General features: G+C 47.1%; 7 protein-coding genes across 7 annotated transcripts; 2 read left to right on the top strand and 5 right to left on the bottom strand.

Moving 5' to 3' along the window:
• Window positions 1-757: 757 nt before the first annotated feature.
• RhiXN_03734 (uncharacterized protein) lies at window positions 758-3392 on the top strand (the record flags this gene model as incomplete). Its single annotated transcript, XM_043323551.1, has 4 exons — window positions 758-2405; window positions 2461-2677; window positions 2726-2858; window positions 2913-3392. The coding sequence occupies 4 exons, from the start codon at window positions 758-760 to the stop codon at window positions 3390-3392; spliced, it is 2478 nt and encodes an 825-aa protein (XP_043175970.1).
• Window positions 3393-4105: 713 nt separating this feature from the next.
• On the bottom strand, window positions 4106-9662 carry RhiXN_03733 (DNA-directed RNA polymerase III subunit C1; the record flags this gene model as incomplete). Its single annotated transcript, XM_043323550.1, has 26 exons — window positions 4106-4175; window positions 4232-4419; window positions 4472-4644; window positions 4700-4823; window positions 4871-4981; window positions 5035-5103; window positions 5154-5240; window positions 5294-5541; window positions 5591-5698; window positions 5756-6002; window positions 6054-6209; window positions 6261-6532; window positions 6589-6700; window positions 6748-6926; window positions 6976-7551; window positions 7609-7720; window positions 7784-7820; window positions 7870-8114; window positions 8168-8305; window positions 8363-8437; window positions 8488-8587; window positions 8638-8753; window positions 8808-9170; window positions 9226-9375; window positions 9442-9574; window positions 9625-9662. The coding sequence occupies 26 exons, from the start codon at window positions 9660-9662 to the stop codon at window positions 4106-4108; spliced, it is 4227 nt and encodes a 1408-aa protein (XP_043175969.1).
• A 147-nt stretch (window positions 9663-9809) lies between these two features.
• On the top strand, window positions 9810-10884 carry RhiXN_03732 (20S proteasome subunit; the record flags this gene model as incomplete). The annotated part of the gene is made up of 6 exons (XM_043323549.1): window positions 9810-9876; window positions 9942-10036; window positions 10095-10176; window positions 10231-10386; window positions 10447-10658; window positions 10723-10884. 6 exons carry the CDS (start codon window positions 9810-9812, stop codon window positions 10882-10884), a joined length of 774 nt encoding a protein of 257 aa, XP_043175968.1.
• A 176-nt stretch (window positions 10885-11060) lies between these two features.
• Window positions 11061-11489, bottom strand: RhiXN_03731 (uncharacterized protein; the record flags this gene model as incomplete). The annotated part of the gene is made up of 3 exons (XM_043323548.1): window positions 11061-11081; window positions 11138-11349; window positions 11405-11489. 3 exons carry the CDS (start codon window positions 11487-11489, stop codon window positions 11061-11063), a joined length of 318 nt encoding a protein of 105 aa, XP_043175967.1.
• A 307-nt stretch (window positions 11490-11796) lies between these two features.
• Window positions 11797-14566, bottom strand: RhiXN_03730 (uncharacterized protein; the record flags this gene model as incomplete). Its single annotated transcript, XM_043323547.1, has 11 exons — window positions 11797-12240; window positions 12305-12625; window positions 12729-12804; window positions 12918-13115; window positions 13164-13220; window positions 13313-13428; window positions 13478-13576; window positions 13626-13758; window positions 13809-14102; window positions 14155-14309; window positions 14360-14566. The coding sequence occupies 11 exons, from the start codon at window positions 14564-14566 to the stop codon at window positions 11797-11799; spliced, it is 2100 nt and encodes a 699-aa protein (XP_043175966.1).
• Window positions 14567-15240: 674 nt separating this feature from the next.
• Window positions 15241-18670, bottom strand: RhiXN_03729 (Lipase (class 3); the record flags this gene model as incomplete). Its single annotated transcript, XM_043323546.1, has 10 exons — window positions 15241-15289; window positions 15340-15551; window positions 15614-15940; window positions 15993-16048; window positions 16103-16313; window positions 16362-16390; window positions 16439-17582; window positions 17698-17819; window positions 18414-18491; window positions 18553-18670. The coding sequence occupies 10 exons, from the start codon at window positions 18668-18670 to the stop codon at window positions 15241-15243; spliced, it is 2346 nt and encodes a 781-aa protein (XP_043175965.1).
• A 2313-nt stretch (window positions 18671-20983) lies between these two features.
• On the bottom strand, window positions 20984-22027 carry RhiXN_03728 (endoglucanase cel12C; the record flags this gene model as incomplete). Its single annotated transcript, XM_043323545.1, has 6 exons — window positions 20984-21030; window positions 21084-21161; window positions 21218-21332; window positions 21386-21630; window positions 21685-21841; window positions 21947-22027. 6 exons carry the CDS (start codon window positions 22025-22027, stop codon window positions 20984-20986), a joined length of 723 nt encoding a protein of 240 aa, XP_043175964.1.
• Window positions 22028-23180: the final 1153 nt, after the last annotated feature.

Here is a 23180-nt window from a genome sequence, read left to right as displayed (position 1 = left end):
GTCAATTTCGTGACTAATCATATGAAATTTGACTATCAAGCTTCAGTTCTACACTCCACTCATAAATTCAGCTCGACTGATAGTCTCTACATTGTAGCCATCTTCCTTTTTTTTTTTTTAAAAAAAAAAAAAAAACTCCTGCTATCGCATTATAGACATAAGACCTATAGAATACATGCAATGAGATCCGGAATGCTCAAGCCCAATCAATGACTTATCCTTGGGTTTTAAAGAAATAACTCATTCAACTTGGATTTTTAGCTGTACTGAGTTGGTCCCTTTGGCGTACATTAACTAAGTATCACACTGTATGGAACAACTAGCTACAACGGGGTCACAACACTTAGCATACACGACCAGCCTGTCTAGTATTGTGTGTGTAGCTACGTACATTGCCAGTGTCATATCTCAAACTTGATGTTTATCTATAATAAGACATAAATTTTGCACAGCCCTGTTATAGTTTTTTGCTCAAAATTGCTTTTGTCGGGCACCTTATCATGGACAAAGATAGGGCCCATTATGCCAAAGAGTACGCACGAGTTACTACATACGGCTTTACCAACATACATTTGACTTGTTATCCATCCTTTCGAATCACAACAGTCGGGTGTTTTACGGGTTGTCATTACTAATGAGCAAGCGATTATACCAGCGAAAAGGGTACAGCTCATCTTTGGCACCACGCCCAGGGCCGCAAGGGAGCCCGGCGAGCGCATGGTAGTGGTGGGTGTCGGGAAGCGCCACTTCGAAGGCCATGCCCGAGCAAAATGTATGCCATAATACAACCCTTTTACACGTGATCAGGGAGCTGCTCAACATCGAAGGTTTGCTTTCTTCTTCCACCGTCTCACCACAGTATCGTATTATGTCTACTGTTCTTCTGCCCCAACTCCCAGGCGATGCGCCACAAGACCCTCGACCTCCTAAACGTAGAAAAATACAGACTTCCAAAACCGACAACGTAACACCACCTTCTTCAAGACCACCTGTTAAGGACACACCTTTTCGCCAGAGCTCTTGTCACCCAGGTCATATACCCGTCCAGCTTCAAAACTCATGTCAAAGCCGGCCTATGCAGGCTACACTTGCTTCGCAGACTGCAGTCGATACAATAGATGCTGCGGCCTCAGTTAGCAGGCCTGGAAGAAAGGCCGAAGAGATGCAAGAAATCCTCCGCGAAGAGATCAACGGCGCAGTGTTCCAGTACCCATCATTATGCGAGGACCTTCCCATTGACCAGGCCCATCTGACGGCGACGATGGAGCGATTGGCTGAGTCACCAGTGCTGCGACGCGACGGGCACTGGTCGATCGATTGCACCAACTTCGAATCTGCGGAAAACCACTTGATGCATCAGGCTTGGGCCGACTTGCTGGATGTCATCATGCGTGCTGCCTTCAGGGGCAGCCGATTTCGTACTGGACCTCAGCCAATAGTCGCACTGCGGGAAACACGCGTTCTTTATGACCATGACGACGACACAGACACCTCTCCGGATATTGTACAAGGACACACGAACACTGATGGGCGCTATCACTGGGGCACCCTGGAGTTCTTTGCGGAGTGCAAGGCCAAGCCAGACCAGCTCGGAGAAGCGCTTATGCAGATCGCTCGCTACTCCAGAGCCATGTTCACCCATCAGGTATACCGACGGTTCATATACTCACTCGCTCTATGCGGAACCAAGGCGACGTTTGTGCGCGTGGGCCGGAGCGGGATCATTCACTCGACGCCTATCGATGTCAAAGTTGATCCCGAGCAGTTCATACGGGGTGTTGCGAGTGTGTTCGGGCTCGACGACGGTCAGTTCGGGTACGATACACGTTTCTACTACTGGCCTCCACTTGCGGCCGAGGACGACGGTCGGAAGAGACAGCTGCGGGTCAAGACGGGTAACTGGCGCTGGATAGTGATGGAACTGATGTGTCACCGGATGTGCTTGGTGGGCAGGGCTACGGTGGTCATGCTGCTATGCAGAGTGGGTAACCCGAAACACCGTGCTGTGCTGAAGTCGATATGGCGGCATGAGTCTAGACCTGACGAGGGAGACACGCTACGGAAGCTGGAAGGAAGACCGGGGATATGCAGGTGCCACTGGAACGAGTACTTGAACGACACGAAGATCAAGGATCGAAGCTTGCTGGCCCCATCCCGTTACCAGTATTTGTTCATGAACATGTCTGAGAAACACAAACAACAGATGCTGGAAGCTAGCACTTCTATGGACTCTAAGAACGCGCGCAGCATCAAGGGCCAGAAGTCGTACAAGAAGGCGCAGCTGAAGCTACTGGAAGTGCCCGAGGATCGAGTGCATAGCTTGATACTGATGGACGAGGGAGCCCGGCTGTGGAGGATCAAGCGGTTTCGGCATCTGATGGTAGTGCTGCGTGATGCACTTGTTGGTGAGTCCAGCGCTCTGCTCGATCGGCGCCGTGCTCAAGATAGAACGTGGAGTAGGATATGCATCGATGGCCATGTCCGACCAGGTCCATCGTGATATCAGCGAGGGGAACATACTATGCCAAGCTCCTGGCTCTAAAGACTGGTGGGAAGGCGGTATGCCTGCCAGCGTGGATCACGACGGGAGCGATATCGTCGACGGGATTCCGAGTGATGCGTTTGTCTCGTATGACTTCGACGAAGTTACTCTGGAGGATGAGAGTGAGATCAAAGAGTAAGTGTCTGGAGTGCTGTCTGAGAGAGTGACTGATGGTGTTGTCAGAGCAAGTACGCTGAAAGAATATGTCGAAGGGCGATACCCAAGCGGGAAGTCAATTGGTCGCTTGTATGATATGGAGTTCTCGGTCGCTGAAGACAGGCCGGAGACCGATGTGCGAACCAATGCAGAAAGGACGGTGAGTGGATGGTTGATGTGAGTGGGGTGTTATCTGAGCTCTGGAATATCTCAGGGCACAGTTGCGTTTATGTCTTCCCAGCTTCTGTCGAGAGAGCCAGCCCGACACACGTTCATGCATGACCTTGAGTCTTTCCTGTGGGTGCTAGTATGGTTAGTTGCTGTGCGTGCACGGGAGTACAATCAGTACAACGCAAATTTACTACGTGAAGAGCTGTGCTCGCCGAAACACAGCTTCAAGCAATTATTTATCGTCGACATGAAAACATGCCGCTCGCAAATGGCGACAGTACTCGATCCGGCGGACATGGAATGGATGTATGCATGGGCAGTCATACGCCGTTTCGCTCAATTCCTTCATCGAAACTTGTATGGACAAGAAGATGCTACACCCTATGAAGATGTCATAAAACCGCAATTGGAGCCCTTGTTTACGACAACTAAAGTTAGCTGCGAGGAGAAATGGGGTCTAATTAGGACCCTGATCGGGATCTTTGACGAGACGATCGCCAAGTTACAGTCTTCCTCTCATTGATTAAGGACTTTCACCTTTCGTTGAACTATAGCAGTATCCTTACTACATATGCTATATCTCTACCATTAGTTGTTTATCTTGGAATAGATGGGACAGCAAGATTGCTTCCTCCACATCTCTTTTCTCTCTTTCATTACCTCTGCCCACTATCGTTTCTATGAAGCGCTGAACCAGCATTCCGCCCGAGAATATTGTTCGGTGTTTACCGTAACGGAATCCTGTGGAGATCGGCTCTGAATGGAAAGGACTTGCGGGTACGACTTCTGTGTTTAGTAAATGTAATGAACGTGTTGGGAACGATTCAGAGATTGATTCAAGTTGTGATCGTTTCGATTGAGCTCCATTGTATACTTAGGCTTGTTCAATCAGCGTGCTTCGATTCCCATAGCTTCACCCTGACAAAGTCATCGCACGTTGGGTGTCGTTGATTGAGTAGGCAAGTTCTCTTTATCAAGGAGTATATATATTGATATATATGCAGCCAAACACTCGTGCAATATTATAATGATATGCACCGCAAGAAACATGTAATTATTACGCAATTATTGACCATTTATTTCACCCCCGACTTCCTGTGACGGGGTATTGTAAACCGACGGAGTATTCTGGTTCTGATGGTGGTTGCGCACTGAGGGGTTATCCTGCAGGCGATTGCTATCATATAGTTTCAAGAGGTATACAATCTGAAAAGGTGAACTAATAGCAGTGAATAATTATAGTGATCCCTCGAATAATAATTCTTTGGGTTTAGGTAAGTCGGGGTTAGGAACGACAAGTGCAGGCCTATGGAAGCGTAGATCAATTACCCACTTGAAGTAGAATGTTGAATAAGATCTTACATAGAGGTACCGCAGTGTTCGGCTGTATTACCCATAATAATACTCTCGGAAACGCCTGAAATATTATCGTTCTTTGCGTAACCCGCAGCGTCAAACAAGTGGTCCGTGGTCTTTTCGAAAGATGCCAACATCAGGACACTATCCTTCATTTTGGCAACGCCAAACCTGGTAATGCCGAGAACTTGGCCCTGGAAATATTTAAGTGGGTTTGACAAGATAGTTTTGTTCTACAAAGAATACCTTATAGGTCATCACGTCTCCGAGAAGCATGATGTGTCGAGGATCAACATTCATTCCGTGACTTTGCATTGTATATTGGATCTCTCCGATAATAGTCTTACGGGCAGCCTCGATTCCGAGTACCTGTTCCACTTCCATAATGTGATTCGATGTAGTTTTTTCTCCAATAATTCCTGATGGTTGGCAAATCATTAGTCGCTTGATGACACGGATATATTGGCGACGTACCATCTGTGTTCATGACTTCCTTCAGGCCATAGCCTTCCACGAGCAATTCTTTATCTCCACGTTTGCAGTCGTCGCTATCTTTATCCAGTACGTTGATTATCGCTCTTTGGATTGTGGGGATACCCTGCTAATGCGTTAATGGAAATAACATAGCCAATTTTAAGCACCTACCTTTACAACAACACTAGGAAGTATTCGTTTTAGTTGCCGTAGTCGGTAATATTTGTTTTCTCCATCTACGTAGATCCTCAGCCGATTTTTACGTGGAGGTATGGTCACATTCTTCCTATATGGTCAGTGTTCTAGCTCAGATAGGCAGAGAAGAAATAAATCACATGTTCTTTGACTTTCAGCTTCTTATTGTTGAGGATTGCCCATTTCACGTCATCCAGTGTGATATCCAACTTTGGGGCGATCAGTCTGATGACATGACATTTGGGGTAAAGCTACAAACCTGGAGTTTTTGAATAGCTTCCATATCGATATGAATACCAACGTAGGTATACGATGCTCCCCAAGCTTCCTCCAGTACCGAGGCAATCTATATAAAGGATGAATCAGAAGGCTTATTGCCAAAGTAGAAAAAAAGCTCACGTCTCCAAGGTATGTCTTCTCCAATCGACCTTTGACAATACGTGCGCTTGTTTCGCTATCACTTGCAACGAGGCGGCATGTGATAATGGGCGTGCTGATTGCCTTACTCGCATTGATAATTTCTTTGATACGCGGGACACCAAGAGTGACATTCATTGATGCAACGCCAGCAAAATGGAATGTTTTGAGCGTCATTTGCGTCCCTGGCTCACCGATAGATTGGGCACCAACAGCTCCGACAGTGGAACCTACGCTGCTTTAGTGCTAAGATACAAACCATCCCACAAGTTTGCTTACCCGGTTCGATCCTTGCTTTTGCATACTTCGTCCAGCATATATCAAGGAATCTACGAAGCTGCGACTCGGTTACCTTAGTCATGTTGTCAACTATCGTCTTTTCGTATTCTAACAAAAGAAGTCAATATAAGCGCGCGCGTGTATGCTGCGATAGATAGAACGAACCTGCTGCCCCTAGAGACAAGTCCGTGTCGTCGTCCCATTCTTCAGATCGTTCGATGGCATCAAACATGCCATGCTGATCTCGACAAGCAGCCATCTTGTCCACGACGCTTGTGCGAAGAAAGCTTTCGATCGATTGGATGTATGCAGGCGTGCACTCGTTCTGGAATCGAGGGGATGAAAGTTCAGCCTTGATGAGTTCGGTAACTTCGTAGGGATAGAGAGATCTGCCCTCCCGGGATCCTGTTGCCTAGTAAATTTATGATTCAGAATCACACCGTTTCTGTTGTTCGAGGCTTACTAATGAATGGCTCCAGGCACGGGTGTAATCTACTGGCTGTGCATCTCCTTCCAAACACGCCGGGTCTAGTCCATCGTCACCAAACGTAAATTGAACTACACCTCCGACAGAGTTGCGCACTGATAAATCATATTGTGTGGTAAGATCTTCCAGGGCCTGTTGGGCATTGTAAGTGCGCAAGTGCTTAGTTTTTGCATGATTATATACCTTCATCAAACGACGGGCCATGTACCCAGTTTCTGCAGTTTTGACGGCTGTATCGACCAGGCCTTCTCGACCAGAGATAGCATGAAACAAGAATTCCGTTGGCAATAAGCCCGTGTAGAAGCTATTGCGCACAAACCCCTTTGCCGGCGGCTCTTTAGATTTCTTGGGGAAGTGTGGAAGAGATCGGTCTTGGAACCCATCAGGGACACGTTTACCGCTGATAATCTGTTGTCCGACACAAGAAACCATCTGAGAGACATTAATGGTAGAACCTAGTCACCAAATTATTAAATGGCCTATTGGAGCTCTGAGTCCTATGTCAACACACCTTTGGAACCGCATGTAGCCATGATAATGGGCGCGTTGTGCCGACTAAGTTCTTTCATGCAAATATCACCTACATCACCCCGAACTTTCGATAGGACACCAGATATCATTGCCTCGAGCGTTTGTTCTTGGTCGCAACCAGGCTTATTTTCTAGTTTACCCAATTTTGCCTAGCTTGTACGTCAGTTTCTACCTTTCGCAGCGCAGAGGTGAACACAAGTGCCTTTTCAATGAGTTCTTGGCATTCCGCGTACGCTTCCTCGACCATGCGATCCTTCTCGGAGCGCAGGCGAGGGCCAGGAATAACATCGTTGATACCCAGTGAGAACCCGATATTGGCTAGCAATAGATGTCAATAGTTATTCGCCGTATCTCTGCTTCTACTCACATAACCACCTCGCACACAGCTTTGCCAACCGACCCATTGTAATTGCAGCCTCATTTGCCCCATAATCTCGAATAATCACACCAAAAATGGACTTCTTCTTCCCTGCCCCAACCGTAGCTTTGTCCATGACACCACACATGATCTCGCTATTCACAATAACCAACCACCCGTCATTTGGCGATAGATCGGGTGCAGGTTTCATATATGAAGGGAAATTTTTTGGGTTCGGTTTGTGCATCGTGCTGCAACGAGCTTCAACGTTGACCCGAACGTTTGACGCTTTGCTGGGTTTCATAAGAACGTTGAATATTTGCTTTCCGGTCCATAGTCGAGCAGGCTTGATAATCGTTGGAGGAGGGATATCAATTTGGAGCTCCGCATCGCCGAGATACGAACAAATTTGAGTAAACTGGCGTCGATCAAAAAAGCGTTCTTTGCTTGAGAGTAGGAAGGAAGCGGTGATGAAGTCTTGGATGGCAGAAATAATGGGTTCTCCGTTACGAGGTGTCACAATGTTCTGTCGTACATTCATGAGAATAAATGCCTCCGTACGGGCTTCTTCAGTTTGGGGTACATCTAATGATAAAACTCGAGATTAGTAAGTAATTTGGGATAGCCAAGAGACGAGCGTACGCATATTCATTTCGTCCCCATCGAAATCCGCACCATAAGGACCACATGCACATTCATTAAGACGAAATGTTCTCCAAGGGCGGATCTTCGCTCGGTGGCACATAATCGATAACTAAGTTCGGGCAAAGGACAGGGAATTAGGTCTGACGATAATACACAGTATGGGAAAGCTCACCTTGTGCAGCGAGGGCTGACGATTAAACAAAACAATGCTACTCAAATAATTAGCCTCCTGTCTTTAAGAATCTAGATTATACTTACTCTCCATCTACAATATGTCTATCCACCAGATCCCCAATTTTGAGTTCCTCCGCAAGCTTAGCCCTGAGCTTGGGTTTGAGGACCTTCAAGTACTTGCGGAAGCCAGTGTCACCTGTCTGAATATAGTTGGCTCCGGGATGAACATCCGCTCCGTTGATAACGGCTTGTTTCATTTGCGTTAGATTATGTGCAGTAACGCGGCAGGGGTAGGTCAAAATTTTAGCTACTCGGACCGGAACAGCCACCTATGCAAGGCCTGTTCAAGGTATGAAAAAGTCGCATGAAGAATTGACTTCACCTCGTCAATAGCCAAGTTGGGATCCGGGGAAATGACAGTACGTCCCGAAAAGTCGACACGTTTTCCGGATAGATTGCCACGGAATCGACCTTGTTTACCCTTGAGACGTTGACAGAAACCTCGCATCGGCTTCATGCCCTGTTCTCGATCGGTAAGCCAAAGTAAGTAGCTACGATAACGAGTATTGATTATTACCATCTGAGGAGGAATACCAGGAGTTTCGCTATTGATGTACATTGCAATAGAAACTTGTAGGAAATCCCATTGTTCCTATTCACCTTTTTAGACAACAAACTTGGAGTCACGAGTAAGCCGCTTACCATTAGGCCGCTGGTCGGTACGCCTTTGCTGAGGCCTTGCTTGATAATGGCATTTGTATAAACAATTTCAGAGAGCTTGACCGTAATATCGTCTTCGTTACTACCGTGGTTTTCAGTATTGAAAGGGGGAAGTTTGACAATGAGACGCACCTAGCACCATCCTGCTGAACCGATGGACGAATGCAAACAGGCGGAACAGAAATGTACTGCCAAAGATATTGCTCCGGCCTCCCGTGGACAGGATTCAACCCAAGCAATTCACAATCCTAACGGGTCCAACTTAATACTCGACTCTGCTACCAAGCCACAAGCAAACTTACCTCTGCCGAAATCCTTTTAAATAAATCCAACACCTTGAGCGGGTTCAAATCATCATGCGCCTTGCCCAAAAACGTCGAAACTTCTTTCTGGTGCTCAATGGCGGTCGAAAAGGTCCGCTTCCAAGCCTCTTTCTCCTCGCCAGTCTTTTTGGCCCGGAATTTTTCATGTACGATCCGAAGTAGTCCCGCTTTTTTGACGGTGCCGTTTGTAGAACCACAATAGGGACAGTAAATCACCTTTCGACATGCACCATTGACTTGTTTGATCAGGGACATTCTGGAGAGGTTTTCGAGGTTTGGGCGGCGGAAACGTTTGAGAAAGATACGTCGGTCAGATTCGTCAAGGAGTACGCGCGCACATGACTGGCCCGGACTCCTCGAGTCAGTAGTGAATGGGTGCATAGGATACTAGACAGACCTTGCAAATTTCTTGAAGGATCCCGATAATGTGTTTGAAGTAGCCAATGTGAAAGACAGGAAGGACTAATTTAATGTACGCATAATGGCCGACGCAGAGTGCAGTTTGGTGGCCACAAGTTTCGCAGGACGCTTGTTTATCGACTGTACCCTGTCAAATGAATACATGATACAGGTAAGGTGTGCCAAGCAAAAGTCTCAGTGGCCTCTGGCTTACCAAGCGTCTGTCTAATGGCCCATTCTTTACAGGTAGTCGATCCTCTGCCGTATACAAGTCCCGGTGCGTTACCTCAAACTCGGATATTTTGACGACATCCTGAGCCGAGAGAAGACCAAATTGGATATGCTTGCTATAGATACATATGTTTAGAGGTTTGATATCACTGATCACTTCACCTACATTTTCTTTGGATTTACCGAAGCGACAATCTCCTTCATCTCATGAGTTATAGCGGGGAAAGAGCCACAAAACAATTGTACAAGTAATTTACAACTTCCCTAGTCACGTGTTGATCACTCAGGGACCCCGATCACACTCGAGGGAGACGCGTCACCTTCCTCCCTGGGCGCGTCTATAGCACAACCATGAGTCGCACATCTTACGACCGATATCTCACTGTATTCTCTCCTGAGGGTCGTCTCTACCAAGTCGGTAAGATGAAATCGATGCTGGGATTGTGAATGGGAGCATATAGTAATCGGTTTGACCGTGATTAGAGTATGCATTCAAGGCCATTTCTGGGTCTGGGCAGACCGCCATTTCTATCCGGGGCAAGGACACTTGTGTAGTGATCACACAGAAGAAAGTCCCTGTGAGTACGGAATTTAAGTCTCACTTATGCAAGTTTTGAGTGCATTGGGTTGGTCTAGGACAAACTTGTTGATGCGTCGACTATTACCCATTTGTTCAGTCTCACCCCAACGATTGGTTGTGTCATGGTCGGACTCATAGGTGAGCTCTTGCCTACAAAAATAATGCTTCAAAGTCTGATATATGAATACCTAGCCGATGCCAGGGCACAGGTAGCCCGTGCTCGAGCAGAAGCCGCCGAGTTCCGTTATAAATATGGTTATGAGATCACCCCAGACGCACTGGCTCGTCGAATGGCCAATATTAACCAGGTTTATACTCAGCGAGCTGCTATGCGACCTCTGGGTATCGGTGAGTCAATGCATCAAATCTAAATTTGAAGGCCTAGAGTAATTTATATCCGTTCGTTAGCTATGATTCTAATTGGTATTGATCCTGAGACTGGTCCACAAATATTCAAGCTGGATCCCGCCGGTTACTTTGTTGGATTCCACGCGACAGCCGCTGGCCAGAAACAACAAGAATCCATGAACTTCCTGGAGAAGCGGTGGAAAAAGCTTGACGGTGCATCGGATGACGCTAGTGTTGCGGGGAAGAAATTGGAGCGAGACCAGGTCATTGAGGTACGTGGGACAGCTCCCCCCGCACGAGTTGACAGGGCGTTTCTCATAACTGTCTCCCGCTCAGATGGCAATCGAAGCAATCTCAACTGTGTTATCGACGGACTTCAAGCCTGGCGAACTTGAGATTGGGATTGTGTCTACTGGAGGCGGCGAGGATGGCCGTTGGAGAACAATGCCCGAGGAGGAACTCGAGCGACACTTGCTCGCTTATGCTGAGCGCGACTAGGTGTTAAGCGCCGAGCGCGTAAATTGAGATAATGTACATCATATCATTGACCAAATTTATAAAATTTGTACAACGAAGAAGAAAAGAGCGAGACTCTCAAGATGGTATACTGTACATTTTGGGTGACGAGACGCGAATATGAATACAACTACAGCACAATACGATGGCATGTGTTTTCAGTATGCCGCACCGCCGCTCTGTAAGTTGCATGAATAAGCATCAGTCATGAGTCATCCCGAGAATACTGGCATACCATGACTGCATTCATCTCACGCTCGGAAATGACAAGCTGGTTTCTCCAGAAGCGGCTAGGGGCGTCCCATATGTCGTTGTATACTTGTACGTCTTCATTGTGGCTCTTGCGAGGAGCAGGAGATTGGTATGCCCTGAACTTGCGCCTGAACTCTTCAAAGGTCGTGCGGCTCTCAGGAGGTGCTGCAGGGTGCGGAGCAGGGACGTGAGGTTCTGAGAGACGATATTAGCTTGTGATTGTCTACATTAGGCAAGTCATGCGACATACCAGTGGGCATATTGCGCTTGCCCAAAAAGTGGATCATAGGCTTGTGCACACGAGCAGCAGCAGCGACAGAGCGAGAGGCAATCATGGTGAACTGAAATTTTCAAATGGGTAAGAGGGCGGGGAAGTGGGGTAGGTATGCACGGCGCCCAGAGACTTTATATGTATCGCCCAGAGCGTTGACCGATAATCTGGTCGTGGTAAATCCGACCAAGCCCGTCCCTGCGATAATAATTTCGGCGCACGTGAATCTGACGTGATCATCACCCAACCGGCGGCATTCGGCTTGCCGAGCTGAGTTAATCAGATACCCGCCGCATCTTGGCAGAAGCAGACACACATAAGTCTTAAATTGGAATAGGTATACAAAATCTGAGGCGAGATTCACAAGGTCTTTACTTGGCTTTCTTCGCCCGGTCTATATGCGCACGAAGCTTCTTCTGCTTATCTCTCAAACTAGCTTTCTTCTTGCTCCTCACTGCTCCACTTGCGAGGATCATCATCAACGGCTTGTTCCTGGCCTTTTCACGATTTGTCGAGCTGCTTGGTACGTCCTTCTTCTTCTTGCCCTTGGCTGAACCAAACTTCTCACGTCCCTCACGTCCCTTTTGAATAGATGCCATACGTTCTTCGTAGTCTGCCTTGGCTTTCTTGCGGGGTCCTTCAATGTCACCCTCGGACAAAAACACGTCACCAGGGTTTTGAGCGTTGGCCTTTTTCTGGGCCTCCAGTACCGCCAATTTTCGCTTGGCTGCGGACCCTCCACCGGATTCGGCCTCTTTGGTTGCTGCTTTGATGCGAAGTTCGTTTAAAAGTGCAAAATCCGCAGGAGTGAGGATCTAATTCAGTTTTAGTAGTCAGTACTACCAACTTCCACCTCCGTCTAATTCGAAAATAACTGACTTTAGTCGTTGCCAGAGTGGACACCCGCGTCTCTTCGGACTTTTGCTCGGAGTCCGGTCCGAGTTCCTCATCATTCTCGTCCTCTGACTCCTCCTGTTTGCCTTTCTTCTTTTTCTTCTTGTCCTCTTCGTCGTCACTGTCGCTAACATCCAACTCCTCGCTATCAGACTCCACATCGATCCAGCCCTCGGATGCCGATGAAGACTCGTCCGAGTCGGATTCAACATCCCAACCGTCCCAACCGTCACCATCTTCAGAGCCAGCATCGGAACCAGCATCCGAGTCCCCAGTGTTTTTGTTTTCCAAATGCTCCTCGAGTAACTAACTACTTCGTTAGTTGAATGTATGCGACTACCCCCCCCCCCAAAAAAAAAGGCAACTTGCCTCGAGACCCTCGATTCCCCTCGCAGCGCCTGGTGCATACCCAAACGGTAATGGTCCAGACCCAGTCTTCATCCCCATGCTGGCGCTCTTCCCTCTCTCCCGGCGCTTCAACATTCCTGGGTTGACCTCCCTATACAATTGTAATAGACTCCTGGCTGCGCTGGTCACACCCTTGTCTCGGCTCTTTCTGTACTCGATCAAGTCGCCGAGCAGGTCCTGTGGAACACACCACGGTTGTCGTCGTGCGACTTCACGAATCGAGTTGAGTCCGGCGGCAATGACTTCGGGCCCAACACCCGGATGGACAAATTCATGAGCGATCTTTCGAATGACGGGTTCTAGGACATCGGGAGGTGTGAGGTCGTGTGTGGATTGAGCAAGGGCAACTAGGATGGATGTTACTCGTAATTGGTGGTATGTGAGGTACCTGTGATCGTCATGAGATGAAAGTTTGTAGAAGAACCATGAAACGTACTTGACAATGAACGAGTAGAATGAAAGCACGCAGAGTTTATGCGCGCCCATGACTCGACTAAGGAGCTGCATCATCAGAATTTTGTGGTCCAGGGAGAATCGTTTGTCTTCTCAGAGTCAGTATATGGTATATCAGAAAATGCGCCGGACATGCCATATTTATTCAATAAGTCGTAGAGTTTTTCGCCAAATGTTTGGGGGTCGTTCAAGAGCTGAAGTGCAGTAAAATTTGCTTTGGACTCATCGCTAGCTTTAGCTCTTTGTTTCTAGCAGTATAATTAGCACTACCCAATTTAGGAACGAATTGACGCTCACTTTCTTTGCCTGTTTAGCACTTTTTGCGATCTTCTTTTCACCACTTCGAGTCTTTTTGTTGATCGTCCGCTTATGTTGGAGTGCCTTCATATCTGGCCCCTACTAAAACATTTAGATGCTAAACCATATAAAATAGCTAAACTCCTACCTCATCTTCTTCTTCGTCGCTATCTTGAGCCTCTTCGTCGCTTCCCAAAAAGAAGTGTAATGATGCGCTCTGTACTTTGGTTACAGGATGGAAACATCCCAACTCAACAATCGATACAGTCTTGGCGTCGTTCCTACGCCAGACCTCAATTCAAGTATGCTTGTAAAGGTCGTTTAGGCTCACCAGACACCCTTCTTCCAGAGTTCCTTCGCGACCATAATAGCCCACATGGCTTCCTCACCAGTCTCCCGCTCTCCCACAGGCTTGCTTCTGAGTTTACCCTTATCACCTTGCACTTCTCCATCCATGCCACGCTCGACCATACCAAAAAGCATTGCCTGTACGGCTCGATTAAGTTTGTGATTCTTGGTCTTTTGATTAGCAGTTCGGATGTCAGTCAAGATAGTTTTGCGAATGAAGCTTCGGAGAGATGAGGATGTGGTTTTAGGGAGAAGCGGAAAGAGTGATTTAAGGAGTCTGGTAAGAGTCCGTTAGATAGTACAATGCAATACTAATGTTTTAAGCTCACTCGACGGATGAGATAACATCCTTATTCCTTAACATTACTAGGTTTGATACCAGAGTTTTACGTGTATCGGGAGTGAGGGTCGAATAATTCTGTAATAATAGCTCGGACAAATGCGAAGGGAAATCGGCGGTCTCTTTTGGAAAGCATTGTGCGACCTGCATATAGTATAAGATAAGCCATGATTATCGGTTAATATTGAACCTACATGAGATATGAATGTCACAAGCTCCCTAAACCTCTCTGCTTGCGCATTATCGTCCGGTTTCAAAGCAAATATCCTTCTAATCGAGTCGTAGTGGCCCCATTGCTGCAGAAATTCATCCCTGTATGATACAGGATCTCTCTTTATTAAGTTCTGAAGCTGAGGGAGATTTGATGTGAGGAGTGCACCGCGGCCGACTTTGCGGGTCATGGTTCGTTTTGGATCCCACTAAATTTGAGATCAAATTCATGACAGGCCGTCGATCACGTGCCAGCCGCCACCTTTCAAGACACGACCATGTCCACAATCCCCAGCGGCGCCAAGGCGCGAAACTTGCGAGCCTGTTTGCTCTGTTCGATTATTCAGACCGCACAGGACTTTAAAAGGGTCGGTGTCCGAATTGCGATGAGATTTTGCAGGTAAGTCCAAGGCCACTCTTCCGTTCGTGTTTTTCGTTCTCAACGATGGTGCTTCGTAGCTCAAGGGGAGCTCAGAAAACGTTCAACATAGAACAAGTGCTACTTTCGATGGTGTCATTGCACTCATGAACCCAGAGGACAGCTGGGTTGGGAGATGGCAGCGAGTCCGTAAGTAAATTTGACATATACTTAATATGCCTAACGTATTATTCCCAAGACAAATATGTAAAAGGGATGTACGCGGTTCGTGTATCAGGACGTGTGCCTGAGGATGTGATAGATGACTTGCACAGTCGTGGTATCACCTACCGACCTCGAGACCAACTGGAGAGCACGTAATTGTTGCTCCTTGGATTTTTGTACGGTAATCTCATTGTATTTTTAACGCCAATACATGCTATCTAGGAATACTGTTGCGCCTGTTCAACATGTTGTGGCAGATCTGACAACATCTTGACTTGAAGATTAAAGAAGCTCTTGAATAACTCGATTGTAGTTGTGCGGCAAATGAGAACTAGATTATCAGTGAGTTTTGTGAGCTAACTTGATCATCCAGGCACCTACGAGAGCATATCCCGGGAAAACACGATCTGAGAAAAGGCCGTTTCCACTTCATCAACTTCAAAGAGTCGTAAAACGCCAGGTTGGACAGGGTTGGAGTTCCCAGTCGTTTGTTGGCTAACATCGCAGTCGTTAAGCGCCCAAAGAACTCGTCCAGGTGGAAATAGATCAGCCATATTCATGTTTGCCTCCAGGGTTTTTCGGAATGCCAACAGCTGATGCAAGATTAGTACCAAATGATGACCGAATAATGATAGCTGTCTATGAAGATGCTCACCCATTTCTCAGTGGCTTGCGCTTCTTCCTCTTCGCCTTGTCGCCCAAATTTCCGCCTGGTAGCTTTGCTCAATACACTCCCACAACTCTCATCGCCAGATCCAACACACAACCACGCAGCCGCACGTTGCATATCTCTGACAGACCCAAGTGACAGTGTCGAGACGATGTCGTGAGAATAAACGAAAGAAGTGACCATAGACTTGGCCAATTTCGATAGCTCAGGTGACATGATACACGGTGGACCAAAGCAATACGCTGTTACACGTCTGTGAGACGGAAGTCCACTTCGACGAACTGTAAGTCCGGTTGAAGGGTCGGCCCACATCTAATCGAGTTTCAGAGGTAGCATTCTATTTTATGACGAGATTAGCACGCACCAGAGAAAGTAAGGAGGCCACTCCGGCTCCAAGGGAATGTCCGGTTAATACGAGATCTATGACGGGCCACCAGAATTAGGAACTAGTTTAATGTCATTCATCATACGTACCATAACCACGATTCTTCCCAAGTGCCTTTGCGATTGCCGCGTGGACAGGCCTCCCAGGTAGACCCATAAGCTCAGCTGTCTTTAGCATCCCCCCATGCACAAAGTGCGTTTCATTTCCTTGCTCTGTGTCATGATTCTGGGAATCGTCCTTGGACTTGAACGCGGGCGTTTCTCGCACAGGTATGAATGGGACCGGTTCGCAAGTCAGGTCCTGAAATATTCATCAAAAAGCCAACTTGGAGAGGTTGGGTTGTCTTACGATAGCTAGCTCGTTTAGCGAGTAAGTTCCTTTACGAGAGTCAGAAGCCACTCATGAGCTACGCAAAACAAGCTTACCCCTCAATACGAGCACTATTTGCCTCCTCCCATGGTCCGTCAAAACCCAAAACCTAGGCAAACGGCTTGCATCGCCCAACGTCGCTGTATTGGCTTTCCCTTCCACTTTCTCTGCACCATGCTCAGCAAAACGCTCGAATATTTCTTGATCATGCCGCCCAGTTATGAGACCCCACCATGTTCGGCTTGGTTCAGCCGGTCGGGGCGGTGGCACGCGTGCCTCGGATTCAGCCTCCTGAACAATTCTAGATATACTCTGGCCATTCTCCGAAGATGTAGCATCCTGCACTTTAGTCGGGTCGTCTGATTCTCCGGTTGATGGGAATGTTAAACCAAAGAATAAGAACGAAGCGCCGCCATATCCACCAACAACTAGGTGGGACATACGGCGAAGTATAGGGCGGAGGTGAGCCCAATCAACCACACCTTGTGGAGCAGGAGGTAGAGTCGTTTCATTCAATAGGGTGACAGATCTTGAAGACGCGGTAGATTCACTCGAAGGACTAGGAGAAAGTTCTTCTGGTTCCCCCCACACATAGGCGCCAGGTGGCCTGAAACGTGAGATTTGGGCCTCTACGAGTGTCCCTCCATCATTTGGGAGCTCCTCATCCGACGTGATGACAATCTCAAAATCCTCCCCCAACGGTTCGTAATCGGTGTCTGAAGATGGCTCAAGCTGTATTTCTCCTCTCCATTCAGCCATTGAAATTTCTCGCGAATTCCTTAGGCATCTTTGTATCCCCCAACTACTAGTCGCATCTTGGAGTGCAGCCCATGCTACCAGTGCTCGAGCTATGCTCGCGGCTCCGTATCTCTCTGGAGGAAGAGTTTCTGCTCCAGGGGGATCGGACCATTCTCTCTGGATGAGCGTGCGGAATTCTGCAAGTGAAAATCCAACTTCTTGAGTTCCAAACATCCACACGAGCAATTCCAGGGAGGAGGATGCTGCTACGAGTGATGTACTCGCTATGTTGTGACCTAGGTGGATTGGAGCAAGAGCAACAGATTCGGCGATACCAAATGCAGAGTTGATAGCCCTCCCCACAGTTTTTGCCACACCGATTTGTTCGCCAAGTATGACGTTTTCGGCTAACGCAGTGGAATTATAGGCCACAGCGGACGTGATGCCTCGAGCAATTCCAAACTACAAAAAGAAATGATGAGAGTAAGCAGAGATCCTGAGATACGCTTCGTAAGACTTTGGGTGCTCTTTGGAGGCAAATCGATTACGGGCTCGAAACGTGAGTATAAAAACGCACCCCTAGTTGTGTTCCTCTCGTTACGGCAGTAAATCCAAATGAAGTGGCTACAGAAGCAGCCGATAATCCCATGTTCGAGAAACGCTGCCACGCCGGGGTGGTATCATCCCTCTGGCCGTCATCTTGTGATCGATGCATAATTATATTCAGTGACAAAGTTTTGCTTGGGGCAGACCAGTGTAAGAGGTATACAAGAGGCTTCAAGAAATTCAAATATGTTGGAGATAAAGAATCGGAAAAAGTATTCTATATACGCGAGCGCGACTGCTTGAGATCATATACATGGTCCACAGGGGCCGTGACTTTGCCTATTTCATGAGCAATCACGCGCATTGCGCGACTGAAGCGCTGGCGACGTTGGTGTCAAATCCAGTAAGCGCCAGGCCTTCTGAGCTAAGCTGTGGCTAGTTTATGATACCGTATGACGCCTATGCTGGCGCCAACTGCTAAAAGTCCGCCCATACTCAATGCTTCTTGGCACAGACTTCCCTAGACCTTTCAATCAATCTGTAGTCCCAGCATGTATTTGTATTTAATAAAAGCCTTATAAAATAGTAGACAACGTTTCGTTAAATGCCTCGAATGATTAAAGGAGTCATTTCGCCAACTATAGTACTAGTTGATCGCAGCGGTGTATGCAGTGGTAGTCAAAGTACCGGTCTCTGCTCAAATAACGTTCATATTCTAGTTACTCTCCAGAAATAATTTGCACTTACTCTGGAAGGGTTCAGTACCAGCCTGTAGAGCGACGAGGTATTGGTTGAGGCTCACACCATGCGATGAGCTCAAGTAGGCTTTGTGAATAAACGGTTAGTACATTAATAACTAACGCGTGTATGCAAAACTATCGCTCACTAAAGAAAGGCTTCAAGTCGGCGTTGTAGTTTGTCAATTCATTCGAAGCGACAAAAGAGTAGACATCCCAAGTCTCTACCCTACCCTTGAAGACCTTCCAGCTTTGGCCACCGATCATTATACATTATCGTATGAGTATGTGAAAATGATTGATTGCTCAGCCAGATCATGATCTCATGTACTGGTAGTACTGTGACCAGTTCCATTGGGAACGTTGCTAAGCCAAAGATCATAGGATACATTTGCAACAAGGTCGCTGGCAGCTGCAGAGTAAGTCCATCCAAGTGGTGGGATCGTCTTGATGGCAGAGAGTCGCTTGCCAAGTCCCTTCAGTAAGGCGGCGTTTGCATCTAACGTAAATGAGCTAAGCGTGAAAGTAATTAGAATAGAAAGATCTCCTACAGCTCTTCACATCATTAGGATTGCCGCTCCACGAGTATTGTGTCCTCCAGCCGATGGTGGTCCCACTATAGAGAGTGCCTGAGTGCTCTGAGACCCCGAGGTCCCGGCTTGCTTTTCCCCAGAGGTTGTTATAACATATATTGGCCATTTCCCTGTATAAGCGTTAGAAGACACAAATGGTCCGCAAACGTACAATATTTTCGCTATCCCATTGTCCCTAAGTAGGTTGAAACGTTTTCAAGGTTCGACTCGGCATTCTAAGGGCACAAACGTACAATATTTTCGCTGTCCCATTGTCCACTGAGTAGGTTGAAACGTTTTTCAAGGTTCGACTCGGTCTTTAGAGGCTGGAGAGGCACTGGCAAGGCCAGTTAGGACAAAGAAGTGGCGGCGACGGCGATCTTGACCATGGTAATCGTAGAATACGTAGGAGAGTAAAGAACAAGTGTACCAAAAGAGAGTGCTCAGACAATGAGATCTGGGTACTTTCCAGCAATGCTCGCTGGCTCTTTTATTCAAAACCATCGGCCAATGTGACTGCCTTTGAATCAATAAGCTTGGACTCAGTGCACTACAGGAGACACAATTTGAACCAATATTGGGCACAAGGTTCCTAAGCGAAACTCCACTGAGCGTGGACACGAACGGAAGATGGTCAATAAGGCGAACGTGTGCATCCAACTACCATTTCACTAACAAAAAGGCAACCTCGGGAGTAGTCTGAGCATGTTGTGCCAGCGCACAAGCTATCTTACTCTCTCAGTTGTCGAAAGCGTGGGTGTGGCTGTGGGCTTCTTCGTTGAAATTATGCCCGCGCTATATGCTGTTATTTCATTTTACCATTGGTATTTGAAATGAATCAATTGAGCCTGGCTACCGGTATATTTTCAGCCTCGGCCTGGTGTTTCGACTAAGAAATGCTCGCCGCACTCTCCCTATATCATTTAAGCCGAACGGTGGGGAAACTAAACTATGTCAACCGTGTTTTTTCTGAGTGCATATAGACCATTAAGCAAATCATTAGCACATTAGTACCTGGACACCGTACATTGCTGGTACCAAAGAAATCTTAAGATCTTGGCAGCGTACGTGTGATGATGAGATGAGTAGGAATTAACACATCCGACTCGAAAGTCCCAGGCACAAAGCGAGAATCCACGCACATAGGTCATTTGACCTGTTTGATGATGCTACGTTGCAGAGATGAATAGCCGAATGGTTACCAGACATGTACTGACCCTGGAATAGAGGCGGAGTTCTTCGGACCTTGATAATACGATATTTATTCTTTTTTCTAGGGGGGCATGATACCGCCGTATCTGAGTTTAAAATAGGCCAGTGAGTCACCTCGGGCCGCTCAAGTTCCCAGCTGCTTTGTGTGACAAATTTAAAGTAGATGGTGCGAATCTACTAAGCGATCCAAAATTTAATGCCACCCTACAGCTGGCCTTGATTTTAAGCTTATTCAATCCTTTTCTAATAGTCCTTCATAATATATTTAGTGGCTGTATGGAATGCATTATGTTACTTCGCCAAAATGGGTGAAATGACGTCGAGTATTTTGAAAAGGTCATTCCACTGAGCCAGGCCCAATTGTTTTCTTGAGGGCTTGACCCTTATGACAATGAAGCCCAGTCCGAGTTTAGCTTGTATCAGACTGGGGCAATTTTGCGTACACGTTGCAGTAGGACTGTATCAACGCCACATAATCCCGGGTCGTGTTTGGGTTTTCCCGCGGACATCTTGCGTTTCATAGACTTTCAAGGCTAAAGACTACCGAACGTGTCTCTCAACGCACACTTATATGTAGAAAATGACAGTACACAATCTCAAATTATATGCTCAAAGGAGAGCTTGAAAAGGCGGACACAGGCAAGCAGACTTACACTCCTATGCAAACTTATACGATCCTCGAAGGCATACCAAGGTATAGCAATAAAGGAAGTTCGAGAATTATTGTGGGGTGTTCTCTAGGACACGAAGATATTGCCGTGATGTTGATAACAAACTGCACTAGCCCCTTCGCCATCTAGTTAACCGCGGCGGTGTAGCTAGTCGTAGTCAAAGTGCCTGATTCTATAAAATGATGTTCAGATTTTGCCTGCATTTAAAATTCCCTTGAAACTAACTCTGGAAGGGTTCTGTACCAGCCTGAAGAGCAACCAGGTATTGACTCAAGCTCACGCCGTGAGATGAGCTCAAGTAGGCTGATGGAAGTTGCACTCAGCGAATTTTAACCCATAATAAGGACAATATGTCTTACTGAAGAATGGTTTTAAATCGGCATTGTAGTTGGTCAACTCGCTCGAAGCAACAAACGAGTAGACATCCCAAGTCTGAACTCTACCCTTGAATACTGCCCAGTTCTGGCCTCCAATCTGGTATAATCGGTTAGTATCTTGGCAACAACTAAAATCAAGCATTTAAATACGTTGGCAGTAGCGACCTGGGAGCCTGCAGGTCCAGCGCGGCGATTACTCAGCCAGATCATGATCTCATACGTGCTAGTTGTGCTGGCTGCCGTCCCGTTGGGGATATTACTGAGCCAGAGATCATAGGAGACATTGGCAACAAGGTCGCTGGCGGCTGCAGAATAAGTCCACCTCCAGGTGGTGGGGATTGTCTTGATGGCTGAAAGCTGCCTGCCCAGTCCTTTCAATAGAGCAACGTTCGCGTCTAGCATACATGCAGTGAGCTTCCAAACGGCCGACTAGGCTCAAGGGAACCTACAGCTCTTTACATCATTTGGATTGCCGCTCCACGAGTACTGTGTTTTCCAGCTGATAGTGGTTCCGCTGTAAGAGAGCGCTTCGGTGGTCTGCGAGCCAGAGGTACCGGGTTGATCTTTCCCCCAGAGGTTATTGAATAGAATATATTGACCATTTCCCTATGAATGTATTATGACTAGGTGCGCATATAAACTGTGTTGAACATACGATATTTTCGCTTTCCCATTGACCGGTAAGCACGTTAAGCGCTTCTCGAGGCTCACCCCAACTTTTGCAGGAGTGGGGGATGCGCTAACAACACCACTAAGAATGAGGAAAAAGGGAACGATGGTAAACTTGACCATGGTGGAAGAGAAAGAGAGAGCACTGGAATGAATGTGTGTTAAAAAAAACCGGATGACGGTGCTCCTTTTATATGTGCCCAAAGGTCTATGCGGGCCGACTTCTGCCAGTGAATTCGGGCCCAGGTTACTGTGATGTACACGTCGATACCTCATTTCAAAGTTCACACTGCAAAATCCTAAAGTGGCGCTGGCCCCGGGCGCGGATAGTAAGACCAAGCAATCCTATAACGAGATCGAGTAATGTTTATCATAATTTCGTTCCTCGAGTTGCTATGACAGGAACAGTCTGAACACATGATTGTTGACCTCTGGTTACCAAAGGCAAGGGCACACGTGAGTCTGGTACTTCTTTAGTCGGATTAACGACACTTCGCGCGCGATGATTTTATTTTAGCGTTGGCGCCAGTTGGAAGTATGTCGATTTAAGCTTGTCATTCGCGTGTCGCCCACATTTTTAGACGACAATCATTACGACCTTCAAGTACTGAGATTCTATAAAAACCTTGTTCAAATTTCTTTCAATAAGCATGTACACTGAAGAGGTAGACCCCTGACTGTTCAACAATTGTAGCGCTACCGAATATTGCTAGTTTATTCAATGATAATGCGCATACATCAGGCTGGTTGTGGTACTGTGACGCCCGTAGGTCGGCTCGAGCTCTGCTACCTGCTTAAAGGGAGAGAATCTGTCTCTTGCGTTGTATGTGTTCCAAGAAGCTATGCTTTTCGATATAAATGTAATTGTGTACCAAAGGCAGGCCGTACTCGCGATCCCTGAAAAGGTCAAATGATTGCTTATGGGATTCATTGCCAAGGGATTCGATATATCAGGCCGATGGTATTGACCACAATTCCTCGCTCGGGTGGATACTTGTATGATACGGCATAACATTAAAGATAATATGTTGTTTCTACCCTCCACAACCGGCTGGTTATCTCACCACAACTAGAATCCTTACCAAACCCAGATTCATCAACCTGCAACGAGCTCAACACTTCCCAACAAAACCCGACAACCACAGAAAAAAAAGAATAAACATGTATTACGTAATAACCCATGCCCACAATTGAACATACATCTTTTCACGTCGCATCTTGGTTGGTTTTCACATCTCATACATCGCCCTCGCTCGAGTCCTCCCACCCACTTGGA

This window comes from Rhizoctonia solani, chromosome 1 (assembly GCF_016906535.1).
Source record: "Rhizoctonia solani chromosome 1, complete sequence".
NCBI classification, from domain to species: Eukaryota; Fungi; Basidiomycota; class Agaricomycetes; order Cantharellales; family Ceratobasidiaceae; genus Rhizoctonia; species Rhizoctonia solani.
This window is presented reverse-complemented; position numbering and strand designations above follow the sequence as displayed.